The 24,769-nt window shown below is 38.5% G+C and overlaps 1 protein-coding gene across 1 annotated transcript in view; it reads left to right on the forward strand.

The window, feature by feature from the left end:
• The first annotated feature begins 1,620 nt into the window (after positions 1 to 1,620).
• The window catches only part of MRPL34 (mitochondrial ribosomal protein L34), a 25,225-nt gene continuing 2,076 nt past the window's right edge, over positions 1,621 to 24,769 (forward strand). The window contains exon 1 of the mRNA XM_044090657.1: positions 1,621 to 1,795. Within this exon, the coding sequence (XP_043946592.1) occupies positions 1,728 to 1,795 (68 nt within the window). The 5' untranslated portion in view covers positions 1,621 to 1,727. The remainder of the gene's footprint in view (positions 1,796 to 24,769) is intronic.

A 24,769-nucleotide genomic window follows, 5' to 3' on the forward strand; every position in this document is an offset into this window, starting at 1 on the left:
ACTCCAGGTGAATGAATTGCTGATACTGCAGTGTAGCATAAGGTTGGTGATGCACTCCTCTGAGTGTCTTATCCTTCAGGTGAGATGATAAACTGAGGTCTCATCTGCTTGAGTTGGTGGTAGCTCTGACTGATGTAAAAGATTCTGTGTCACCTATTGAAAATAGTAAGAGAAGATGCCTTAGGCAAATTTCCCCTGGCGTTAGAAAGACCACCTTGATTCCCTCCACCCTGCAAAAAGAGGCTACTAGCCTAGTGGGACTAACCGAGTCAATAAAGGATAAATAAATAAACTGTTGCTCATACTAACCCTGGTTTCAGTGTGAGGTCTAACGAATGGTTGTCAATGTTTTTGCTGTAAAATTTTAAAAACATTTTTTAAATTAAATTCAAAGCTCTGTAACAATTGGAAAAGTAAAGAACATCATATGCGGGTCCCCTTCATATAGTTGATTTACCATTTCGTCGACTTTCATATCATTGAGATAGCAATGTCGAAAGTTTAAAAACATGTAGGACCAGACTTTGGTCAACCGGTGCCCTAGGCAAAAGGTCTTCAAAGTGCCCCCCAGCACAATCCTGTGGCCCCATCCTGCTCTACCTACACCATCCAGATTACTGGAAAAGCGCTCCTGCTAGAGCAGCGCCCTAGGCGGCCACCTAGATGGCCTATGTCTAAGGCCGACTATGACAAAACGAACACCCAGAACATCGTATTTTCTCTCCCAGGTAAGTAATCACTTGGCTACCATGGTGAACTTTGCCCTTTTATCCACTATTGTGCATCTCTGACTTGGTATATGTAGTGGCGGGGGTCCTAAAATAATGGAATGGGGCTATACCTCTCAACCTCTTAGAACAAGAAATCTGGACAAAGCCATACATAAAAGTTGGTCAAAGCCCCAAAATAGGGACAATTGTTAAATATTGCTCATACAGACTTAGTAACGTGATAGAATAACAAGTTTTGCATCACCATGAATTTTTCTGAAGGATATGAAGTCTGAAACTCATACTGTCATTATTTTCTAACTTCTGTATTTAATGAGGTACCACTAATTTGCCAGAAAACCACACTTTTATGAAAACGGACCAAAAAATATGACGTAATTAAAAATAAGGACACTGCGAACATTTGTATATTTGAGAGGTATGACTAGACTCTGCTTAAACAGCACGTTTGTGCGTAACAAAATATACGTAAAGTAAAACCATAGCTCTCAACCTCCTATGAGGAACATTAGCCCTCTTAATGTGTGACAAATGGGCAAAATGTGTGGAACACTTATTAATTGCTTACTAACAACTTCAACTAGGAAGGTCATATGATGGGTTTACTTATAAAAATATATTTTAATGAATTAATTATGATTCACATCTATTTACTCATGGCTAGCAGTTAAAAAAATTCCTAACACTGAATGTGTGACAGACTCTTTCAATGTGGAACTTTGAGGGACATGCACTTTTTAAGACCCCAAACGATACGTTCCTCGTAATGAAGTACACTCAAGAGCTATGAGTAAAACCTAACCCATTATCACATTATAAAAACTACAGTATTCAATACCGGAATTTCCTATGATGCTTTGCGTACCAGATGAAACAGACGCGTACTCTGATTGGTTTACATCGATAAGCAAACTGTAGGCGCATTGGACCGTGTTTTTTTACTTGAGGGAGGAAGGAAGTTTGACAACTGGCAAGGTTGTGGGTATCTTGTGCAAGATGAGTGGTTTTATTAGGGCTATGTGGGTATCTGTGGGTAAGAAGGCTGAGCGCCTCACTTATGCCAGGTAATGATTACCCCATTCGGTCTGTATGTGCAGTTATGTTTTGTCTTTTAGGAGGAAGCGATGCGTTTCATCATTGCATTGCGCTTCTGCGTTCTTATGTTTTCTGACATAACCTCTCAGCAGTCTCTCATGTTTGCCTTGTCCCTCGTAACATTTATATTTTGCTGGTATACGTCTGAGGATTATATTTTATAAGTAATGTCAGACATCCGGTACAAAACGTACAGTTCTGTTAACTTAAATAGGAATAATGTTTATTTTTTTCTTGGTTTTAGTCCTTTGTCCCCTTTTTTTTATCCCTGTTTCTTGAGCAACAAAGTCGGCAGCTGTATTTCTGAAGCTAGCCAAATAACTTGTGTTGTACAAAGTGGACTGTTAAATGTGTTTGGTATAATACTGGTAATAAAGTTCGGGTTCGAGTTTTTTAACTACAGCAGTATCTATGTATTTATTGACCCTTGATTATCGTGAACGTATGACTGGCCAGAGGTACTCATTTTCAGCGGACGCCTATGGGGAAACCCTCAAAAAGTAACTTTACGAGTAAAATAGTAAATAACGGATTGCATTGAATAAATAAACAGAAAATACAGTAATTGGTGTTTACGTTCTACAGTCTATAGTAAAAAAGATCTAAACATTTAGTGATCAAAAATGAAAATAGTCGAGAATAAGGTTTGTTTAAGGATTTTAAAGTAGGTAATGAGACCAAGGTAAATAGGAGGTTGTATGTTAAGTATTAGTAGTATATGAAAGGGGTAGTAGATGTTGCTTCCCTAGTACTTGGAAAAAGTAGTAGGTATAGTGGTAGTAAGAAAAATAATAATAGTGATGGGTAGTGGGGAAGTAGTTTACAGAGCAGAAAAGGTGGGTGGAGGATTATTGTGAGAGTGCTAAAAGAAATCAGCCCGGATTAGGCTTTAGCTAAAGAAGTTAATTGGGATTAGAGCAGGAACAGAGCTAAGATTTAGGTAACTTCAAATAAAACTTAAAAGGGTTATTTGAGAAGTTAGGATTTGCTGTGATTGTTAGGGGTAGGGAGTTCTAGGTTTTAGTCATAGAGTAGAGTAGGAGTATAATCTGTGTCCACCTGATTTTTTTTTTTTTTTTTTTTTGGTTTGTGCAAGGAGGGGTGGTGTTTGTCTCAGGTTGGAGAGGCCTTCTTGGAATGCCTGTGTGGAGTATGGAGTTAAGGACAGGTTGCAGGTTTATGGATTATGTTGTGTGGAGTAATAAGTTGAAGGTCGATGAGGTGATATGGGAACAAAAGCAAGTTGAGAGTTCACAGCTGTGCAATGATAGTGCATTGAGAATTTCAAATTTAGCAATTTTATTGTACCATGGTTGTAGCTTAGCATTTAGTGTGGTATGTATGTTGGTAAGTATAGGGGCACCATATAGAAGTGAATGTAACAGGATTTTGTGTGTTTAAAAAGTGTTTGTGCCTATTAAGCATGATGCATCCCTAGTTTCTTGTGTTTTTTAACATTTTTTGATGTGAAGCTGAAATGTGAAGTATTCATGTACTATTGTAATAGTTTAGTATATGGAACTACGTCAGTTTCTGTATTATTTTGGGAAATAATCTTGAATTAGAGAATGATTTGGAGGTGAGAAGGAGCAGTGTAGATTTTTTTTTGGGGGGGCGGGGCAGGTAGCAGTTGTGCATTAATGAGCCAGGTCATCAAAGGAAGTGAAGGTTTCCTGAGTCATTTATATAATGTACATTGTCTGAGGAAGTCTATAATAGCTGAGTCGTCAGCGTATTCAATTAAGGAGCTTTGAGAGGATGAGAGATGAAGGTTTTTTATACAAATATTAAAAAGGAGGGGACCAAGGACAGTTTCCAGCACTGTACAGATTTAATAGTATATGACATTTATATATTCAGATCCAGAGGGCATAGTATAACCAATCTACTGGCAGACAAGTTTAGCTCAGACCTTTCTCCCTCTTCCCTCCTATATTTCAAGTGCATGTGCCCATATCTTCAACCCGCCCAATATCCCAAGAATATATTCTCAAGGCACTATCCAAGGTCAAGGGCATTACTACTACGGTACTGAAGAATATACTGGACTGCCTACTGGCCATCCAGAAACAGGACTTGTTGGACCCCCAACAGAGGTTGTTCAGTATCCGCCTTGAAACAGGCTTTGTGCCAGATGAATGGAGGAGAACAACAGTCATCCTCTTGCACAAAGATGGGATTTAATTCATTACATCCGAGTGATGCCTCCAGCCGCATCTGCAGTTACCTCCTACTTGCTCTTCTAGGCGTCAAATATTGCTTGTTCATATTTGCCTTAATACTTCCAAAACCATGCTACATACAAGGCGTTTGAATATTTTATCCTGAAGCATACATGATGGCAAACACAGTTGTATTGATATCTGACCTATGTCAATGAGAATTTGTTGGAACTGTAAGGAGATAACTTCATTTTCTAAAGGCTCTAGCCACTCCCACTAGGAGTTAAAGGTACAAACTCAAAAGAGCTCTGCTGGAGGGAATGAGTTAAATGGCCCCATGTAAATGTAGACCCATAAGTTTTGATTGGCCTCATCTGTAAGGCTATGAAAATGATTATGGAATTTAATAAATAAGGAAGGTAATCTACAAACATTTTATCCATGTTAGCTCAGATTTGTCAAGGGCAGATGCTGCCTACTTAACGAGTTGTCCTTTTCAAGGAGGTTAGTGAAGAAATGGATGACAGCAGTGCAGTATATGCCACATTATCTAGACATTGCAAACGCTGTAACATCATGCCACACCCTAGTATCGTAGATAAACTCTCAACTAAATATAGATACGTATGTAACTCCTTGGTAGCTAATTGGCTTACAAATGGAACCCACTAACTTTAGGGTGGTTCTACATCCTCCAGAAGACCTGTCACTAGTGGTGTATACCCCAGGGTTCAGTCCCTGGGACATGTGCTTCTTGGAAGTTGAAGTAAATATCAAGAGTTTATGGCTCACCAAGTTTGCAGGTGACTGTAAAGTTGCTGTCTTCATTAACTCCCCAGAGGACACCAATGATCCTATAAGAAGGCCTTTCCAAAACAAATATCTAGTGTTAAAACCATGGACTAAAATGAAGTGCCAAGAATGTGTAATAGTGTCCTTCAGCAAGCATGACTTCCCTTGTAGCTGTCACATTAACAGTCTCCTGAAAGTTGATCCTGTTGTCAGAAATCTGGGAATGATGTTGGTAAGGAACTGTTCTTTGATTGCCACGTATCCACATCTCTAAAGGAAGTTCTTTAATTTGTGCAACTTCTATCTGAAGATTTCGCATCCATATCAAAAGATGTAATCATTGCACAGTACTCTTATCTCATTAAGCCAGTCGTAGTGTAATGCCTCTTTCAATATTTACATGTCCATATAGTTGCACAGCTGTGAAGACCACAACATTTTCTAACTGAAAAATGTCAAGGGCTTAAATCATACTGTCTCGAAGCTTTTTCCTTGTACATGGTACAAGCTGCTAATAGGTGACTTCTGCTTTGCTTATAGAGCCTTAACATACCATGTTCTTTCTGACCTATTACACATTCACTTGCCCAATGGTAGCGTGAACTGTTGCTCAAGGGATCTAAATCCCTCTTACAACTTAAATAGGACACGTTTCCCATAGAATGCCGCTTCTATGGTGCAGTCTTACACTTCACATAAAGCAAAGTACTACCGTTATTCTCTCGTAATGTAATTTGGATGAATGAGTTAATGGGAAACAGCAAATTCATTACTGTTTGACCACCAGTAACCCTCATGGATAGGGGCACCAAGTAAATGTCCAAACACAAGGACCAAAATATTACTGTGGGAATGTAAGGCTAGGCTTCACAGATCAGTAGTGTATTAGGAACATAAGAACCTGATGTGTGGCAGAGAGTCCTCCATGAGTATGCCTAGATCTCTAACGACAATGTCATTGTTAAACCTTGTGTCATTTCTGTAGATTAACGAGGATTTTTTTTATCAAAGTGAACTAAATACATGTTTTTGTCATTTAGTATGAGGCCATTGTCCATGCACCACTTGTTTGCATAGTCGGCCTGTCCTGAAGTACCTCCCCAACAGTGGGTGGTGAAATAATGTCCCCTAATTTGCAGTCATCAACTAATTTTGATAATCGGAGGCTTGAGATATTGGCTTGTAAGTCAAAGAAATAAATGCCAGATAGAAGTCATCCTAACACTGGGGTTTGAGGCACCTCACTTGTTACATTTTTTCTTGCTGAGATGGCACTTTCAAATTAACGTGTGCTGGCCAACATCCAGTTTCCAGTCCACAGTGTTACATATGGATTGTTTAGGTCCCCCAGTATATTAATGGTGTTTGCATGGAGGATGGTATTAAATACCTTGACTAGGTCCTGATGTGCCGCATATACTGCATAATCACTGTCAGCTGCTTGGGTTACCTTTTTCTAAGAAATTTACAAGGTAAAGAATAGTTCAGTCATTCCTATTTAACCTGTTAAATATTTTAGTACTAGAGAATTACCTTGGAGTGGAGCACACACAGCAGTACATAGTTTTATGTCTAGCAGGATTGCTAAGTGTATTTTGCAGGAGCAATTCACAGAGCATTGTAGTGGTACAGGGCAAAAAAAGGATGTGGCTGGGTGCACCACTGTGATAGTTCTGGGGAAAGCTGCACTCAAAAGTGGCAGTCTGGTGGTGTGACATATGTAAACCCTCCATGTGTGATTCCTCTGAACTTTTACTAGGAGTGGAATAGAATAGTAAAGTGATTCAAAGAAATGCTGTACTGTGCAATTTGTGAAGCAAAGCAGTAAAAGTACATGTCTTTTGAAGGTGTACACCCATTGACATCTTATGGCAGGAGCAGGACTGCAAGTGCTAAATTTGAGAAGCCATGTGTGCATGTATGTGGGGGGGGCATGCTTTAAGCTATGACTGTACGCTTGTGAGTATGGTTGTCTGTAGTGCAGGTTAGTAAGGGTAGCACTAGCACATCTACTTTACTCTGTCATTAGTTCAGTGACATGCTAATGAGCTTTTGCTCATTGTGGGTGGTTCTTGTCTATCACATTTTATTGTTAGTTTCACTGGAGAGCCCTAATAATACTATGTTAGTGCGCTGGTACGATTTCCTTTGAATCCTGTCCATGAGCTTTATTTTTTTATGAATAACAAGATCGGCATATTAGATCGGCATATTTTGTTGGTTTTGGAGAAACTTCCCAAAACATTTCAGGACCATTATTTTAAATTGATAGTCTTCTAAGAAGACAAAATTAGATTAATGGAGTCATATAGTAAGTGAATACATTTAACCAAACTGAGGGCCAGATTACAAGTTGACCTTGTCTGTGCCCAGAAAATTCTGAATGGTTTGAGCTTTGTTGCTATAACTGACTTGGTCATAACTATGGTTTGTATAAAATCAAAATTCTTTTATTGGAAAATGTCTGCAATGCTTAACCTTTGGAAAGAATGAATATTTTTTTGTTACAGTAGACTCCCTCTTATCCGGCCTCTCTTTAACCGGTCATCAAATTTCTGCTGTAGTCCTAACAAAAGACAACAGAAGAGCAAGGCTTCTGCCTTCTCTGGCTAAATAATGACAGACATTTGAGTTTTAGACTTCATATTCATTAGAAAAAATTATACTAACACAAATCCTGCTATTTTAGCTGATTATAACCTATAAATGCTATTTTGTATGCATTTCCTGATTAACCAGCCATTTGTTTATCCAGCCTAAGGTCAGCAAGACCAAATAAGAGGGAGTCTACCATATTCTGTCAAAGACCTTCTATTTTAGTACAAACTTGCCATCTATTTTAGTGTTTAATATGTAGAGTTCTAATGATGCAAATGTTTGGTAGCTTCAGTTTTTAATGACATAGAGTATCAGTAATAAGGAGCTTGTGAGATTCTGAGCTTGTAATGCTTGGGTTTGGCATAATGATTAAGGTGTTTTCCTTACTGACACTTGGTTCAGAGTTTGATTCTCACCTTTGAAGGGAACTTGGCTAGTCTTAAAATGGTCTTCAAGGGCAGCTAGTCTAGTACTAATCTTTAAGTTAGGGGGTTGGGGTTGGCTTAATGGTCACATTTTTTACCTCACAGATCTAAGGTACAGGGTTTGATTCTAATCTCTGATTATTGGTTAGGCTTGTAATAGTCTGTACACCGATAGTTTATAGGTTCATAGGTAAATACTAGGCTAATTTGATGTGTGTTCTCTACTTTTTTAGAAGCTTGATTCATTTCCTTTAACTTTTTTCTTTGTGTCAAGAAAATTAGTAAGCTGTATTATGTCATTGATTTATTTGTAAAGCCACTTTTCAAATAGTTCCAATATTCATACTTGCTGTTACAAGGTTGTGGTTTGTGAGTTGAATTGCTTTATGTAAAATGTTTATAAATCAACAATGTTTTTAAAATCATTTTAATAATAGACAAAATTTTTACATTTAAAATTAAGCAGTTTAAATCTAAATGGTTTATATTGAATGATAAAGTAATCATTTTGGTCTTTGCTGAGACAATGTTTGAAATTCAGAAGAAAGTTTAATAAGGCAAAATGACAAACCCATATGAATTATGTTGCTGATGTTAGGGCCCTGATTTCAATAATAAAAATTCTGTTTGCATGTGTTAACAGAAAGTCTCTCTGAATTTTACTATCTGAGAAAAGCTAATTTTTGCTTGAGTAAACTCAGTAATTTATCCCACATGTTTCAGAGGCACTTTTTTTTCTTGTGTACAGTGACATCAGTAGCACCTTGGGGTCTGCTGTTATGCTGATAGGCTAATTAATGTGGGTGTGTTATCATCCATTTATGTTTAAGAAAACGCACTGTGGATACCAGAATTATTACCTTGAGTTTCATGGTTTGTATATTGGCCTGTTGTCATGTTGCTGCATTTACAACACTGTTACTGACTAAATGTAGATGCTTTGCGTCCAGTGCACTTTATTTAAGCCAGGTGTCCTGTTCAGCCATAGTACTGTGTGTTGATACAGCAGACAGCGTTCACAGCAAACACATGTTATGGCTAGTCGTAACTACACTTGGCACATAAATCAATCTCTGAGAATAGTAGGTGTTTATTGACAGAACCATATGTAATGAAGGCAGATGAATGTTCGACGGTTCTCAGTTGCTTCTTGCCTGAGTTAAATTGAAACATCAGTGAACACAAAATGCAGAGTTAATATATCAGTGGATTATTGGGATGTTCGGTAATATGCATGTTTTGCAGGATGTGATGTCTGTAGCGCTTGCTGTCTCTTCCTTTCTGATGGTGGTAATCTATTGATGCTGTGTGATGCATCTGAATTTTTGTGCGTGTCCGACCAACAATGGTAGGCAAGCTCCCTGACAGTTGAGACATGCCACAACCACCACCAGCTGCTGCTTTTCACCCTCCTGACAGTGTGCCCAAACCATTGAAAAGTCAAGGCTGCTGCTCTGTATCCGTGAGGTTTTGTAATTGATCTGTTAATGAGAAGTTTAGCTTGATTGCAGATGGCCTGGTTGCACAGGCCATCATATCACTAACCATGCAACTATGCACTTGGTTCTGACTGTACAATGTGAGCCATTGATATATATATCAATATATATTTGTATTTGATATCCATGGATGTCAAAAAAATAAATAATTGACTGTTATTTTACATAGACCAGCAGCCACTAATGAGCTCACTTTTGTGAGCGAGTACCCCTTACTGCCTTGTTTGTGTTCTTGGAGTTGATATTTTTAGAAATGTGGGAGGGTTGCCGATGGAATTGTCACTTACAAAAAAAGCACTTAAAATTGGCATAAATTGCTGCCTTTTTTTCTTTCACAATTGTATGCAATTCCATTTGTGGAATTACTGTGAATTTGTCCATACCTTAGACACATTTTATTGGCGAAGCTGTAGCTCTTTTACTAGTAGGAATGTATTGGGACACTGCTGGCATGCAGGTAATCAAAGAAATGTAATAGGTATGTAACAGTCGCAGAGCTCAGGGCAACATTGACTCAGCCATGCATTCCTTCCCTGGAGGAACACATCAAGTAACTCCCACGTTGGACACATTTCCACTGTAATTCTTCACTGACCCTGTGTGGGGCAGCTGTCCTTTTCAGTGTTTTTAGTTGCTGTTGTGTGGAGATGGTGATGGAAGTAATGTAATTCTTGCAGCCAGGCTGTAATGCAAGGCTTCAGACTGTTTGGATGCTGCATGGATGGCTGTGGATACATGTTTTAGATATGGGGTGAATATGTTGAGAGGTGTGCTGCATCATTGAAGGTACATTGGACACACCTCGTCATGCCGAATCTTATTACTGCACTCCACAGCAGTGGTGTTAACTGTTTGCTTCAGAAGTGTAGTTTTGCACCCAGAGCCTATTGGTACACTCCTAGCAGACTTAACAACAGCATGGTGTTTATGGGCGACTACCCAGCAATTATTTGACTTCATCTTGAAGTCTGCTTTAACACTTTTGTATTGCACATTGGACCTCTTCGAATTCTGTCCTGTAATTTGTAACGCAAGGTCATTAATAGGCTTAGGCACCACCCATCTTGAAAACCTGTTAGCCCTCAAGGATATGGAGGATTCTTGTCCACAGAAATTTACAACACATTTCTGTGCATCTCGGGGCAGATTTGTGCTGGGAACAGCAGTAAGAGCAGGAAGTACCAGTTTGTTTTGTTGACTAAAACAATTTGGCGTGAATCGTACTGTGCTGCTTTTGGTAAATCTGCTTTTGTGATGTTTTTCTAATGTCATATTGTCTTTCACATACTGTCTTCATATCATGTATTGGTGTTTCTGATCCATTGATATGTAACATTTCAGTATTTTGACTGAAAATGTTTAAGGAAATAGTTTCCCTGTTACATAGGGAGAAATCCCTTCTATTGAGTCGTTAAATCCCTTCTATTGAGTCGTTAATAACATCCCTCAAATCATCAAGTTTTTATTTGGCTTCATTAGCATTGTGATTGTGCAGAATGATTTTTTTCTGTCACAATAGGTGATAAGTAATAGAAACTTCCCTTTATTGCTGGAGAACATCATTTGAAAGGCATGGAAATGTCACCTTTACACCATTTAAAGCTGAGCACTTTTAGTATGGAAAATAAATTCATGTGTTAAATGGGGACCCTTTGTAGCTTCAGCCATGACCCAGCCCACAAGGGCAAGTGTAAATGTATTGTGTATGGAAAGTTTAGAATTGCCAGTTGACTAGCATTTTTTGGTGGGGGGGCAAAATATCTGGAGAAGGCTTATCAGACAGTGAGGAGATCAAGATTGAACACTAGCTGCTGGATTTGTGAGAAATTGGTGTTGACTACTGAGCCACTGTGTTGTCCTCGGGAATCTAATTGGAAGCATTGTGATGAACTCTACTGTCAGATTCCATGCTTTCTGATGTCCCAGTAATTCGATTTCTGCAAGAACATGGTTCTGAATGTGCAGTTTTGTCATAAAGACTGTAATTCTCATCATTTTTTTTTAGATTTTTAAATTGCAATCTTTCCACTCATTTCTTTCCTGCGAATGTTGTAAATTGGTAGACAACCTATGGGATTTTGTGTTGTAGTACTTTGCATTCTTTTTGTAAACATAGTAAGACTAAAGGAACAGTCCATTTTAATAAACACATTTTGTGCTTGGGCTGCAGAGTCATTCTGTAGAGATAAACTGTGTGAAAATTTCATGCTGTTGTGAATATTAATGCTGATCTGATTTTGTATCTGGCCATCAAGGTTACTAGGCTAATGGCCCCAGGGCCCTTTCAAGCCTTGCCAAGTTCAACCCATGTTCCCAAGGGTGTCTGGTTCAAGCAGACACTAAAATCAGCACCTGTTACCCCTGTCCAAGAGGGACACAGGTGGAACCCCCAGGGTGAATTTCGGTTACCCAATCCAATCATCCAGATTCCGCGTAAATAGGGCCAGCGAGGGGCTTTGCTTAACATGAATAGGAAGTTTATTCCAAAGGTGGAACAACCTTCTGTGAGAAAAATCTGCCTCTCCGGCAAGTTCTGTTGATGTCACGTACCAGGTCAAGGTCCTTTGAGTGAGTGACACATGTGCCATTTGACTTTTGAATGTGCAGCATTTCCATTAAAGCTGGGTCAGAGATTGCTCTATATGCAAAGCACTGGTCACATCTGAGCAGTCTGTACGGCACAGAGTAAACTGACAATGATTTCTGTCTGTCCCCATAAGACCGATCTTGAAGACCGTGAATTTTTTTCTTAAGGAACCTTTGTGGTCTCACCAGTTGCTGCAGGTGTTTGTAAAGGAACATACCAAAGGGAGTGTTGTATTATACTGGCCTGATGAGGGAAGAGTACAGGGGGTTGTAACCTCTTTTTTCTGGAGGCAACGCCCTTACTTGTGAGATGAGCAATATAAGATGCCCTCACCACTGTGGTGACATGGTTATTGAAGTTAAAGTTGCTGTCAACCTGTGTGGGCAGATCTCTCACCACTGACTGTGTGCTAAGGGTATTGCTGTTGATGTGGTAGTTTGCAGGACCGTCACCCTTGCAGAAGGGGATGATGATGTATTATTTTTTTTTTTGTATTAAGTTTAAGACCATAATTTTGGCACCAATCATTAGTCTGCATAAGACCTTCTTGCAAGATGTTGACATCGCTAGGAGTTTGCAGTGATCGCTCCCAGGTTGCAGTCATCATCAAACTTTGTCAACCACAGTCCTTTACTTTTAACCTGTACTTCAGAGAAGTAGATTCCAAAACAGTAGGGGTTCAATAACAGATCCCTGTGGAATACCACTGGTTGCAGGTCTGCTGGAGGAGGTGGAGGAGGTGGAGTCCCCTGTTTTGAATGAATGAGTTCTATCAGTGAGCCAATTTGCAACCCACCTGACAATATATGGGTTGATACCCAGCTGGGTGAGTTTATCAATGATTTCTGAGTGGGGGATTATGTCAAAGGCCATGGCTAAGTCTAGGTAGGCCATATGCACAGATTTGCCCTCGTCTAGGGCTTTGGTGATGTCTTGAAGATGTCCACCAAGTTTAACAGGCATGAGCTCCCCTTGATAAAGCTAAACAGACATGATCTCTCCTTGACAAAGCCACACTTGTTGGGTGTCGAGCATTTGGAGATTTCCTATATCTTTGTTAATAAGGTCCATGATGATTCAATCCATGGCCTTGCAGGTAAGGCTGGTCAGGCTTGGTTCCTGGGGTCCGTGAATGCACCCCCTTTGTGCAAAGGGATGACTGTAGCTGTTTTCCATTCCACTGGGATGAAGCCAGTGAGCCAGTGTTTAGGCTGTGACTGAAAAGTCTGCTCAATGGTGATTCTAATTCCTGTTTTAACCCATGTAGAACACAGCCCAGGATGTTGCCTGGTCTCATAGAGGCTGTGTTTTTGGCCTTGGAGAGGGCATTTTAAGACCTGCCCCATGGAGATGCAAGGCGGGGGGGGGGCAGGTGTTTGGGATACTTTGGTGGCAGCGATAGGGGAGTGAAGTTTTCTTTGAACCTGTCAGCCAGCAGGTTTGCTGTATCTACAGGTTCTATATATGTAGCACCATTAACTACATGTTCGGCGCAAATCTGGGCCCTTACCTTTGAGGTTAAGGATGTAACTAAAGAACATCTTGTTCAGGCTGAATTTCTTCTGGAATTCTTTCAGACATTTTACTGACTACATTTAATCGATGAGGCATTTTAGATTCAAAGGAATCTAGTGCTTTATTTGCCTTGGTCTTAGTCATTTTTATTGCAGTATTCCTTGAAGACTTAATTTACAACACTGTTAGAAATTAGAGGAATGGTCAGTAATGTACTTAACTTTGTTTTCACAATGTACTGAATTCTGTGTACAGTGTCAGCCTTGCCTTTTAGCCTGGTAACTTGAACTTCACCACAAATGCCTGCCAGTTTCTATTAATTCTACTAGTTTTGAGTTAACTTCCCTCATCAAAGATGTAATCCCTTTCAGTGTTTACCTACATTCTGATTGCATAGTAATGCTCGTAATTTGAACTGCTGTTCATCCCTCAAAAATTATAAGATGTCCTTTTCATTTAGATGTCCATTCAAGTAATTTCCTTACTTTTTGTAGTTTAGGTTGTGTAACTGTGCTTTAGTCTGTGTATGTGCAGATTTATCCTTGGACCTCGACTGAAAACAGGAACTGCCCAATTGGTCCTGCCTGATTAATAAAATGTAATTAAGCAAGTAAGGCTGAAAAATGATTGTCCTATTACCATATCCTGGAGCATTTTATTTTTATACAATGACATTGCCAAATGCTTCTTACTGTGTCCTGTATTATTATGTTTAATTTGCCAGATCTAAACTGTACAGCAGTGAGTGAAAATGTGATGCCAATAAAATGGGAAGAAGCAAGGCAAATGGTAGAAATTAATGTAACAATCCTTCAGTGCATTCAGAATGCAGAATGTTTTAAAATTTTGTATGTTTAGAAGGCATTGCATTGCAATTTTCTGTCTTTAACCAGTTTTGCACACACCTGTGTGTGGGATTAGCCGTGGTGCTTAGAAAAGCACTGACTATTGTATTATAGTCCATAAGAAAATTTTGTTGCTACTTTTTTAACTTATTACCAGAAATATATCCTTATATTAAGCGCACGCAGTACCTGAAATGTTGCTTTGCAGTTTTTCACTCCGCGAGCACTGTCTTGCAATTAAGTGTTTTCAAAACCTTTCGCACCATGTTGTCTGTCAGTCATCAGTATTCTCCATGGACATCAACTCATTCATTCCCCATTACCAGGGGTGAAGCTGTACTGTAACTGGCCATTATTCTGACAGCCACAGTGGTGGTTCAGTGTATTTTTGCTTAGTTTCTCAAGATGCACCCCACAAGGCATACAGGGAGTGTATGTAATAGACTGATCTGCAAGAGGCGGTTCCTGCAAAAGGGTGTTCCTTCCAAGAAACCCTGCCCACCCAGAGGCACAGCCAAGGAGCTTCTTAGTACCAGGGAGTTGGCACTGCCAAGTATGCCCCCAAATGCATGTAAACCGCAGCCTGCACATGGGCAAGGTAAACTGGTGAGAGGCCTTCATTCCTTACCTTCACTGGCTGCTCCCGTACCAGGACTTCTAATATAATACAGATCGCCTGGGTTATTCGTAATCTGTCACCTGGACCACAAACCATTCTTGTCAGTTTATTTTCACAAATTTGAAATCTGTCTTGTGTTAAGGACTGTTCCTTCAGGCTAATCCATTTTAACTGAATTGTATTGTTTACTGTAACTGTGGGAGAGGGGAATAGTCTTTTTTTTAATTGAACTGTGTACTGTCCCTTTTCTGTGGGGTTGTGCAGTCTCTGGTCTCTCTTGAATTGGTTGGAATGGAGGAGTGCATGGAAACATGACCCTTTCACAAAAGCTGATTTACTGGGTCATTTTGTTAAAGGATGTCATCCAGGTACTTTATTCTGTAAATGTCTAGTAGGAGATGGCATTTGCATGTCTTAGCATTATTTCTTCTTCCAAGTTAGGTTCACAATCCTTTTATCCTTGCACACAGACAACTCACATGGTGTTTTCTACTCTCTGCTGAATGTGCTGTGCAGCTATTTAGTGATGTCTTCCATCCTTGACTTGGTACTACTCTCACACCATAAGCTAGTTAAACCTGTTTTCCAGTGGTGATGATAATTGTGAAGTCAAAAATCTCATGACAGTAGGATAATGCTTAAACAGTATTGTAGGATAAAGCCATCAAGACTTAACAAAATTCCAGGAACTTTCAAAGAAAAAAAACACTATATAACAACTGCACACCGGATACTAAGCAAGTAATTGTAGCGACCATAAGATCCCTATCTATATATACCATTAAGATGATGGACTTAATTGCATGACAGGTATAGCAAGAACTTAATAGTGATCACCTCCCAAACTGAGTTGGCGTGATAATCCTGGTGTAAATGTGTCTACCGTCTAGTCATCAAGACTAGCCTTAATGGTAACCCAAGTAGTACTTAAATCTTTACTGTTAACTCATATGAAATGTATTGAGTTGGGGGATTTTATTTGCTGGTGTAAATCTTGGCTGCTAGTGTGGGTGTTTGTGGAGCCACTGTTTATATGCAAAAATAAGAGGTCAAAAAGGATTGCATCTTTTTTGGCTGGAAAATGTCACCTTAGGGCAGCTAGTAACTCTAATATCTTCCAGTGCTCTACCAAGTTCTTATTTACACTCATTGTATATTATGTACACTTGTATTTTCAACCAAAAGGGGGGAATATCTTCTTATTGTGTACTAACGGCTGTATAGTCTACAATCTGTATGCTCCTACTCTGTAATGTCTCTTTTGTAAAATTTTCTTCTCTCTGTAAACTTATGGACTTTTTCTCCCAGGACTCCGCTGAAATTGTTGTCTAGTCGGACTATCCTGGCAAACAAATGTTAAATAAATAATAAAATAAACTCTCTTTTTGAGAAGTGAAGTCCTTTAATTTTCTTATTTATTGACATTTGTTAACCGGGTTGGTCCAGCTGGGCCATTGGCCTGTTTTCAGTGGAGACCCGAGGAAAAAAGCTCTAGTTACCAAACAATTAAGGATTACATAGGTAACAAAAATAGAAAGTAGCATAACCAAGTTCACTCCAAAACATATTAGTACACAAGTTTGATAGTAATCAAACATATTTAGATTATCTTAAGAAAATAATCACCAAGAAATAAATAAAAAAAAATTTTTTTTGATATATGTACAAATAAGTTATTTTCTTATTTGGAAAACTTTGGAATATTTACATTCAAGTGATATGCATGGATTTGTGCAAACTAGAGGAGCACTGTATTCGATGATGGGTACGATAAGTGGGGAATGCAGTAGTAGGATGACTTCTTTGGATCTTGAAGCTCTAGTGGAAATTAACTAGGCTAAACTGAATGACTTTCTCACTGTTTTGGAGATGTGAAGATTGAATGAGACAGAAATGTTCACATAGGTACCAGGTCAGTTGTGACAATGGCTGTCTGAAGAGGATATACTTATTTGAGGGAGAAGCAGCTTTTGTCAAGCATCATTACTCTGCACTCGCATACAGATGGGACAGGTTTTGGGAAACTAGGTGTGTGCATACTCCAGCCCTAACTGAAGCTGTTTAGTGTCTGTAAATGAGCAAGTAAGCAGGTTAGGTTGCATTCACCAGCAGACTTGGTCAACCATGTTCCTTGGGCATCGTCTTGTATGTCTGCAGACCAAGTGCATAACAGAGTATGCCAGGCGCTGAACCGTTTGGCTCCCCACTAGCTGCAATTTTATGTTCCTCGAAATTTCCATAAACTTTCTCAACAGGGTGTCTGTGAGATAGTCACTAGGTTACAATCCAGTGGACAGTGTAGTAGTTCACATTATGTCTAGTTATTCAGTAATGTCAGTGGGGGGGATTGTGCTTAAACAGCTTGGCCAGGTTGATATATGCAGCATATACAGAGTGACCTTTGTCTGAAGTCTCTCTAACCTTTTCACACACAGCTTGCAAGGTTCAGCAGACACGACCTGATCTTCACAAGTAACTGCAATATGTTCCCCATTGTACAGAGCCCAATGAAGGCTGTCCCACAAGCGTAGAGGTAGGTGATACTTCACAAGGTCAAGTAGACTCTTCAGTCCAGAAGTAACCAACACCAATTTTATTAACAATAAAATGCAGTGGTTCCATTAAGCACTTTCATTTCCAAAAATACGGAAACTTCCTCAGAATAACACTGCCATTAAAACAACTCGTATATATACACCATCAGTTAATTAATAAATTAGTTAATTAGAACCAAGTTAGGAACCAAAATTTAAAGGTACATGGTTAAACTTTTTTTATGTCTTTCAGTTTTTCATGTTTAATAAATTAATGTTTAATTAAAAAACATAAGTTCCATGTAAATAGAACACACGTAGTAAACTCATATAAAAGCATGTAAAAAAACATGTGTAAAACCATGTCTGTGCAAAAAGGTAAACATTCAGCTTGTGCCCACTGTAGTATAAATGTGTAATATATATGTATAATATATAATGTGAAATAATAGTAATAATAACATATCCTGTTGTTGTAGTGGTATGTATATTAAGGTTACATAAATTCACAGTAAAAAGAGAAAAGCCTTAGTGTAACAATCATTTCTTGTAATTGTACATTTTCCATTTAATTTTGTTTGCTTTTAGCTTTAAAGTCATGGTCATTCAAACCGGGGGGTATATTGGAGTCCAGCCTTAGTTGCCAAATAAGTTCCCTGTAACTAACCTGTAACTAACCTGGTTTTCCCAATCTCCCCCCCGTTATTTTTATGTACCTTTTCTAAAACCCAGAACTTGAAATTGGCCTCCTTACAAATTGTTGTGTGGCGAAAAAGAGCGTTGGTGTCCTTTTTCTTGTTGACATCATACATATGTTCATAAATCCTTTGGCGTAAGTGTCTTTCTGTCTTGCCCACATAAGACCAACATGAAGAACAGTAAACCAAATATATTACTCCATTGGTGTAAAAGTACAATATTGTTTCCCTTTTATGGTAAGTGGAATAGTGGGTAATGTTAAATCTATGTTGGCTATGAATTTACACGGTGGGCATCTTCCACATCGGAAGGTACCTTTTTTCGTAGTATCCATATCATACTTATTCCTTTCAAAAATAGTTTTTAAATTAGGTCCCCTTCTAAAGCTGTAGCAGAGATGTTTGTCAAATATCCCCAAAGGTTTGGGCATACTTTTGAAAATGTCCCATGTTTTATTAATGGCTTTTTTTATTATGTTAGTATTAGAGTTATATGTCGTAATAAGAAATGGTGTATCCAAAGCCATATTTGGAACAATGTTGTTGTCAGAGTTTGTGTGTTCATCTAACAAGTTATTGTCGCAAGTCCTTGTTTCAGCATTAAGTAGGGGAATATATTTAGTACCCCATCCCATAGCAGCCTCTTGTTTTAAGGGAAGTATAATGGATTCGGGGTAGCCTCTCTCCAAGAATAATTTCTGTATGTAGTCTAATTCTTTAACCAGATCACTATAATTGGTTGTCATCCGGGCCACCCTAACCATCTGTCCCTTAACAATATTTTTCTTCTGTAATGGCGGGTGGTTACTAGAATAATAAAGAGTTCGAGAAACATGTTTTTCTGTATACATTGGATACAAATGTTTCTCTAATGTAGTCCTTCCTAATAGTTAAATCCAAAAAGTGTATTTGATCCGAATTAAATTCATATGTAAATTGCAAAAAAGAAGTGGAGCTATTAAAATAATCTAAAGCTTTAAGGGCCTCGTGTGTACCATTCCACACTATCAATATATTGTCCAAATAGCGGTAATATTGAACTATGTTGGCCCGAAAAGTAGAATTGAAAACAAAATGTTCCCAAAATAACATAACAATGTTGGCAAAAATGGGGGCACAGGCTGCCCCCATTGCCACACCGTCTAGCTGTTTGTAAATGTCATCTTGGAAATAGATAAAATTGTTTTTCAAAACCAATTCTATATTTTCTAGTATCAATCTGAACTCATTATTGGTCAAAAATTTAAATTCAATTAACATGTATTCAAACCATTCCAGTCCAATGTCGTGTGGAATCACAGAAAAAAGGTCTTTCACATCAGTGGTCATGAACGAGTAGTCAGGTTGAAAGGACAGTTGGTTTAATTTCTTTAAGTCCCAAGAATCAATTAAAATATGTGTGTAAAGTTTGTAGAAGGGTTTTAACTTTGTATCTATATAAATAGCTAGTGGTTGTGTTTTATACCCCTCAGAGGTCACAATAGGTCTCATTGAGGGATCTTCTATATTTTTGTGGATCTTGGGAATGCCAAACATAGTCGATAGAAATGGTTTGTCTACCTTGAAAAATTTGTAAAGTTTTTCGTCAATTAAACCCTGGGTAAAGTTGTCTTCTATAATCATATCGATCTTGTAGTAAGCAATGTTAAGTTCATTTCTGGAAACAATAGTATATCTACCATGCCCATTTAGAATTTCCATCATTTTTGTTGTATATAACCAGTTATTCATTAGTACAACCCATCCCCCTTTGTCAGGTTTCATGATCCTGATGTCAGAATGTTTGTTTAATTTCTTCCAAAACCAATTTTTCTTCTATAGTAAGATTTGGTTTAACAAAGGTATGTGTATTGTGAATCAAGGTGTTCACCTCGTTAATAACCACATTTTCAAAATTACTAATGTCACTCTGTAGGGGGGGGGGGTTGTATATACTTCTCCTTGATAAAACATCTGAGTATCTATTTGTGGTAGTCTCATTGTTACCATCAGAAACACTTTTTAAACTAGCCAAAAATTCTAAATTTAGTTTTCTGGTAAACAATTTAATGTCCAAAATTAATTCTGCCATATCTAATTTTCTAGTTGGCACAAACGTAAATCCCTTTTTAAATAGAGAAAAATGCCTATCTGCAACATCCATATCAGTATAATTGTATATAAAAAAAATTCACTATCAGATTGTCTAACCATAATGCTGTTTTTACGACATTCTGCAATGGAGTAGAATTATTAAATTCTTCATTGTTGTCAGTTAGGTTAAACAAAATGTCTGAAGACGTTGGACTTGTATTTGTACAAATGTTAGGTGGAATGTACAATATCCTACCATCTAAACCCACAAGATGTTCGTTAGCTAGAAGAGTCTCATTAACTAAAAAATTATTGTTGTGTTTAATGAGGGCCAGCTCATTGTTGTTGATAGTATTTTCAGGGGTACCATTGCTGTTAGTGATGATATTGTTAGTAACGGTATGTTCCCTTCCTATCTCAGGGCATATTGGTTGGAGACCTGTGCATATGTTGGATGTGGATGTAATTTCCGTATTCTCTCGGACCTTCTTGGCCCCTCTAGTTCTAAAGGGACATCCGTCCCGTTATCTGTGTTCCCCCTGTGGTAGTTGTCCATTACTGTATTTGTGTCGTCACTTGTCCTAAACTCTTCGTCCCACTGTTCTGGCTGGTGGTGTCTATTGTTGTGGTAATATTGATGTTGGTGTACATGTAGGGGCTTTTTTCTAGAATGTCCATAGGGGAGTCCCTTGTAATTACTAGTAGTATAGTTTCCTATAGGGTAGGCCTGCTGGTGTTCATAAGCCCAGTTGTCCCTTTCCAGTTTACCCATTTTCCTTTTGTGGTTTTTGGCTATAGCGTTATCAACATCATTCAGCACTCTAAAATAATTTTGTTTGTATTCTCTAATAGTAAATAACAAATCATTGCTAATTTCTTTATTAAGGCTATCAATCTTACTACTCAGCTCAACAATCTGTGAATTGTTATTGTTAATCATGGCCTTAATCAATGCTAAGCCACAGTTGTTAAGAATATCCACAACATCATTGTAAAATACAGAACCCAAAACAGTGCCGTTTGGGAATTTATTTAGTCTGAGTCCTTTAGGGGGACATGTTTTCTCTTGTCAGAAACAAGTTATCTAAATTTAAGTTTTTGTGTTTAAGCATTAATTTCTTTAGCAGCTTACATTTGTCAGAGTATGAAGTGTCCTGTGACTGCTGCCTCTGTCCCTCGTTACGCTGCTCCACAGACCCAAAACTCTTGTTTAGCCAGTCCGAAATATTGAAATTGGCATATTTGTCAAACAAAAAATCATTTGTATTAGGTCCCATCCTGTTGTGTTCGCCAGACCTCTGTTCAGCGTTAGGCGAATTAAGAACTCCTATATTTCCTCCATTGTTGTGGTTGTGTGTGCTAGCATTGCTGCGTTGGCTATGCGTAGGTTGTGCGCACGGAATAGAGTCCTCCGTGCACTGAGTGCTAGCTTCCGGTTTTGTGAAGGCTTGCAGGAGCCTAGTCAGTTAACCTATTAAGGATTGTTCGTTCCTCTGCTGTGAAGCTCCTCGGGTGTCCTGTACTTCCATCGAAAACGTCACTAGTAACCACAAAACATGATGAAAAACGGAGAAACGAAAAAAGGCCAACCAATAACTGCAATATGTTCCTCGATCTTCACAAACCCAAACTGATACAGCTATATATCATTCAAGTTGCCAATGTCCGCAATGAGTTTTCTTGCTCAACATTCCATGGCTTTGCTAACTAAACTGGTGGGCCTACAATTACCTGGATATGTAGAGGGCCACCTTTGTGTAGAGGACTTGAAGTGGCTGTTCTCCATGCAGAAACACTGTGGATAAGCTGAGATTGAACAGTATAAATAGAGGCCTGGGTACTGCATACTTGACACTGATGAGAATGCACACCGTTTCAGAGAAGCATTATTTTTAACCTTTTGACCAAAGTGTTTTACTAGCTCTGAACTGTAACTTATGGCAGATCTTTAAAGGCTGGTTCTAATCTTGCAAAACCCTGCATCCTTTAGGTGTAGTTCTATTCTCAGACTACATCACTCATTCTTCACTAATTTCTCAGATCTTCAGTTTAAGTAGTGCCCCTTCATTTTTAGTTCACTACTTGTTGTCAGACAAATATTTATTTATTTTACATTTTTTAACTGGGAAATTATGACTGGACCAGGTCCATTTTCAGCGGAGGCCCGGTGAGAAGAGCTCCAACATCAAGTTATACAAATAGTACATCCAGCATAATACACAAAACAGGTTACATTATGTATGCTGAGCATAGTAATATAACAAGAATTAATAAAAAACACTCCAGGTAAAAGAAGATATAGGACATGGGTAAAAAAACAAAGTATATCAAGTAAGATTCTACAGTTAAAAGGACTAAACTGTTGATACTGTGACCTTAGTCTGTGTTTGGTAATAAAACCTAGAACTTTTAATGTACTCATTCACGTGGGTTTCCTCTGGGTGCTCCAGTTTCCCCCCACATTCCAAAGACGTGTCTGGAGCATTTCTCCCCAGGCCTCCGCTGAAAATAGGCTTTGTCCCAGTTGGACTGTCCCGGTAGACAAACATTAAATAAAATAAATAAATAATTGCATGCTGTGAAAATGGACATCCAGATGTTTGTGGCATACGTGGTTATCAAAATGTAATGAATACATTTTTATTTGCCCTTTCAGTGTGTGCCATGTATACAACTGCTTCCTTTGAGTATGTCTTTTTTTCTAATATGGCCATGTAAATGTACACCCATTCTGTGGAACTTAAGAATATTTTTTGAACCTTTCATGTTGACATGCACACAGCTGCCCCTTTAAAAGTGATGTGCATTTCTGTCCCACCCCTTCTATGTATACAATGTACATTTCAGACCATTTAGTGTCCTTTGTTCTGTTCTTCACTTCATGTAAAGCTCTTAGGCATAATGCGTACAGTCATTTCTTGTTACTGACATGTGCATTACTCCTTGCTGCCCTCTTTCTGGCTATGTTGGCACTTGTGTATCTTCCCATGCTTACATTAGCATCTTCCAGGTCAGTGTATGCTCTGCATGTTCCTGTGTCTTGTTCATGTGAGTTGAGAATATTTCTGAATTCACCCCCACCCCAGGTTTAATAGAGTAGACCTAAACAATCACTGTTTTCAGTTGACCTTTTCAGTACTTATAGAAACTCCCGCTTTTGTCATAGACAATTGTTCAGACTTATTTTTATGAACTTTGTGCTTTGTCACATTTTCTTTTTATTTAAAATACTTAGATATATAGAGTGTTTTGTTTCTTAGTGCTGTAGCAGTAAATAATTGAAAGCAAATAGTCAAAGATTTTGCAGACAAGTCTGGGTGGCGTTTGAAAGACATGCATGAATGGGCGTGCCTTTGTTGAAGGTTGAGCGTCGGGCTGGCACCTCGGCACCATAAAAAAAAAATCTACTGCCAATCATAAGCGGACCGGAGTTCTGCTGTGGTGACCCCTAACTGGGAAAAGCCAAAAGAAGAACAATTGTTGCTTAATTCTGTGTACCATATCAGTATGTTTCTGTAAACGTCCTATCTTACATCAGTACTGTGTCCGTATATTTTTGTAGTGCTGCATTTTCTGTAAAGATTGAATGAAACTTTTAGCTGTTCTCCGCATTTCCTGTTGTCATTTTCCTTGTTTAATCATCTATGTATGGTTTACATAATTTGCTTCTCAGCAAGGATGTGTATCTTCTTGCTTTACTCAACTTGTGTACCTTGGGTATAAAATTAATTTTCTCAGTGATAAATACTTACTGAAGCCTGGATACTTCAGTTTACTCCATGTATGTTACTGCTCTGCTTTATTGCCTGTTTGGTATTGTGAAGGTCAGGTCCTGTCTGCTGAACCCAGAAAATTATCTGTGGAAAGGTTACAGTGACTATGGACAAAGGTCACTGTATATGTGGTTGTATCAACCTGGCCATGGTGTTTAGCAAACTCCTCCACACTGACATCACCGAAATTGAACATATGGTCTTGTGCCTTTTTTCTTTTTGCGTCTATAACTTAGTAGTGCACTGAACAAGTAAATGTCCTTGCATTACAAAGAGCTGTAATCTGGTTTCTGTTCATAGCCAGTTTGTTACTGGAAATAAGTGTCAAGGTTCACCTTTCCAGCTTCACTTTGCTCTGCTCTTGAGGTGAAATTTAAAATATGATCTGTGTGTCTGCAGTATCCCCCTCTCCATTTGGCTATATGAGTGTGTGCGTGTGTATATATAGAGTGTTTTTTATATATATATAGTCCATGTTAGAATGTTGAGTGTTCATAACCTTGTTTATAACGACAAATCCAGAAGATCAAAAAGGCACATCGAAGTGCTGTAACGCTGAAATTGAAAAGGTGGAACTGTGCAGATGAGCGAGTTTGAGATATCTAGGCACAGCTGGATTTGGGGTTTTCCCACTGCCAGCTGCAGTGAGATTTTGCAGTTGGAATGTGTGTGTGTGTGTGTGTGTGTGTGTGTGTGTGTGTGTGTGTGTGTGTGTGTGTGTGTAATAAATATATATAAATATATATATATATATATATATATATATATATATATATAATTAAGGGAGGGTGTGGGGGGTGAAGCCCCCCACGTTTTGCAACTA

The sequence above is a fragment of the Protopterus annectens genome, chromosome 13.part0 (assembly GCF_019279795.1).
Source record: "Protopterus annectens isolate FY-2018-M chromosome 13.part0, PAN1.0, whole genome shotgun sequence".
In the NCBI taxonomy this organism is placed as follows: domain Eukaryota; kingdom Metazoa; phylum Chordata; order Ceratodontiformes; family Protopteridae; genus Protopterus; species Protopterus annectens.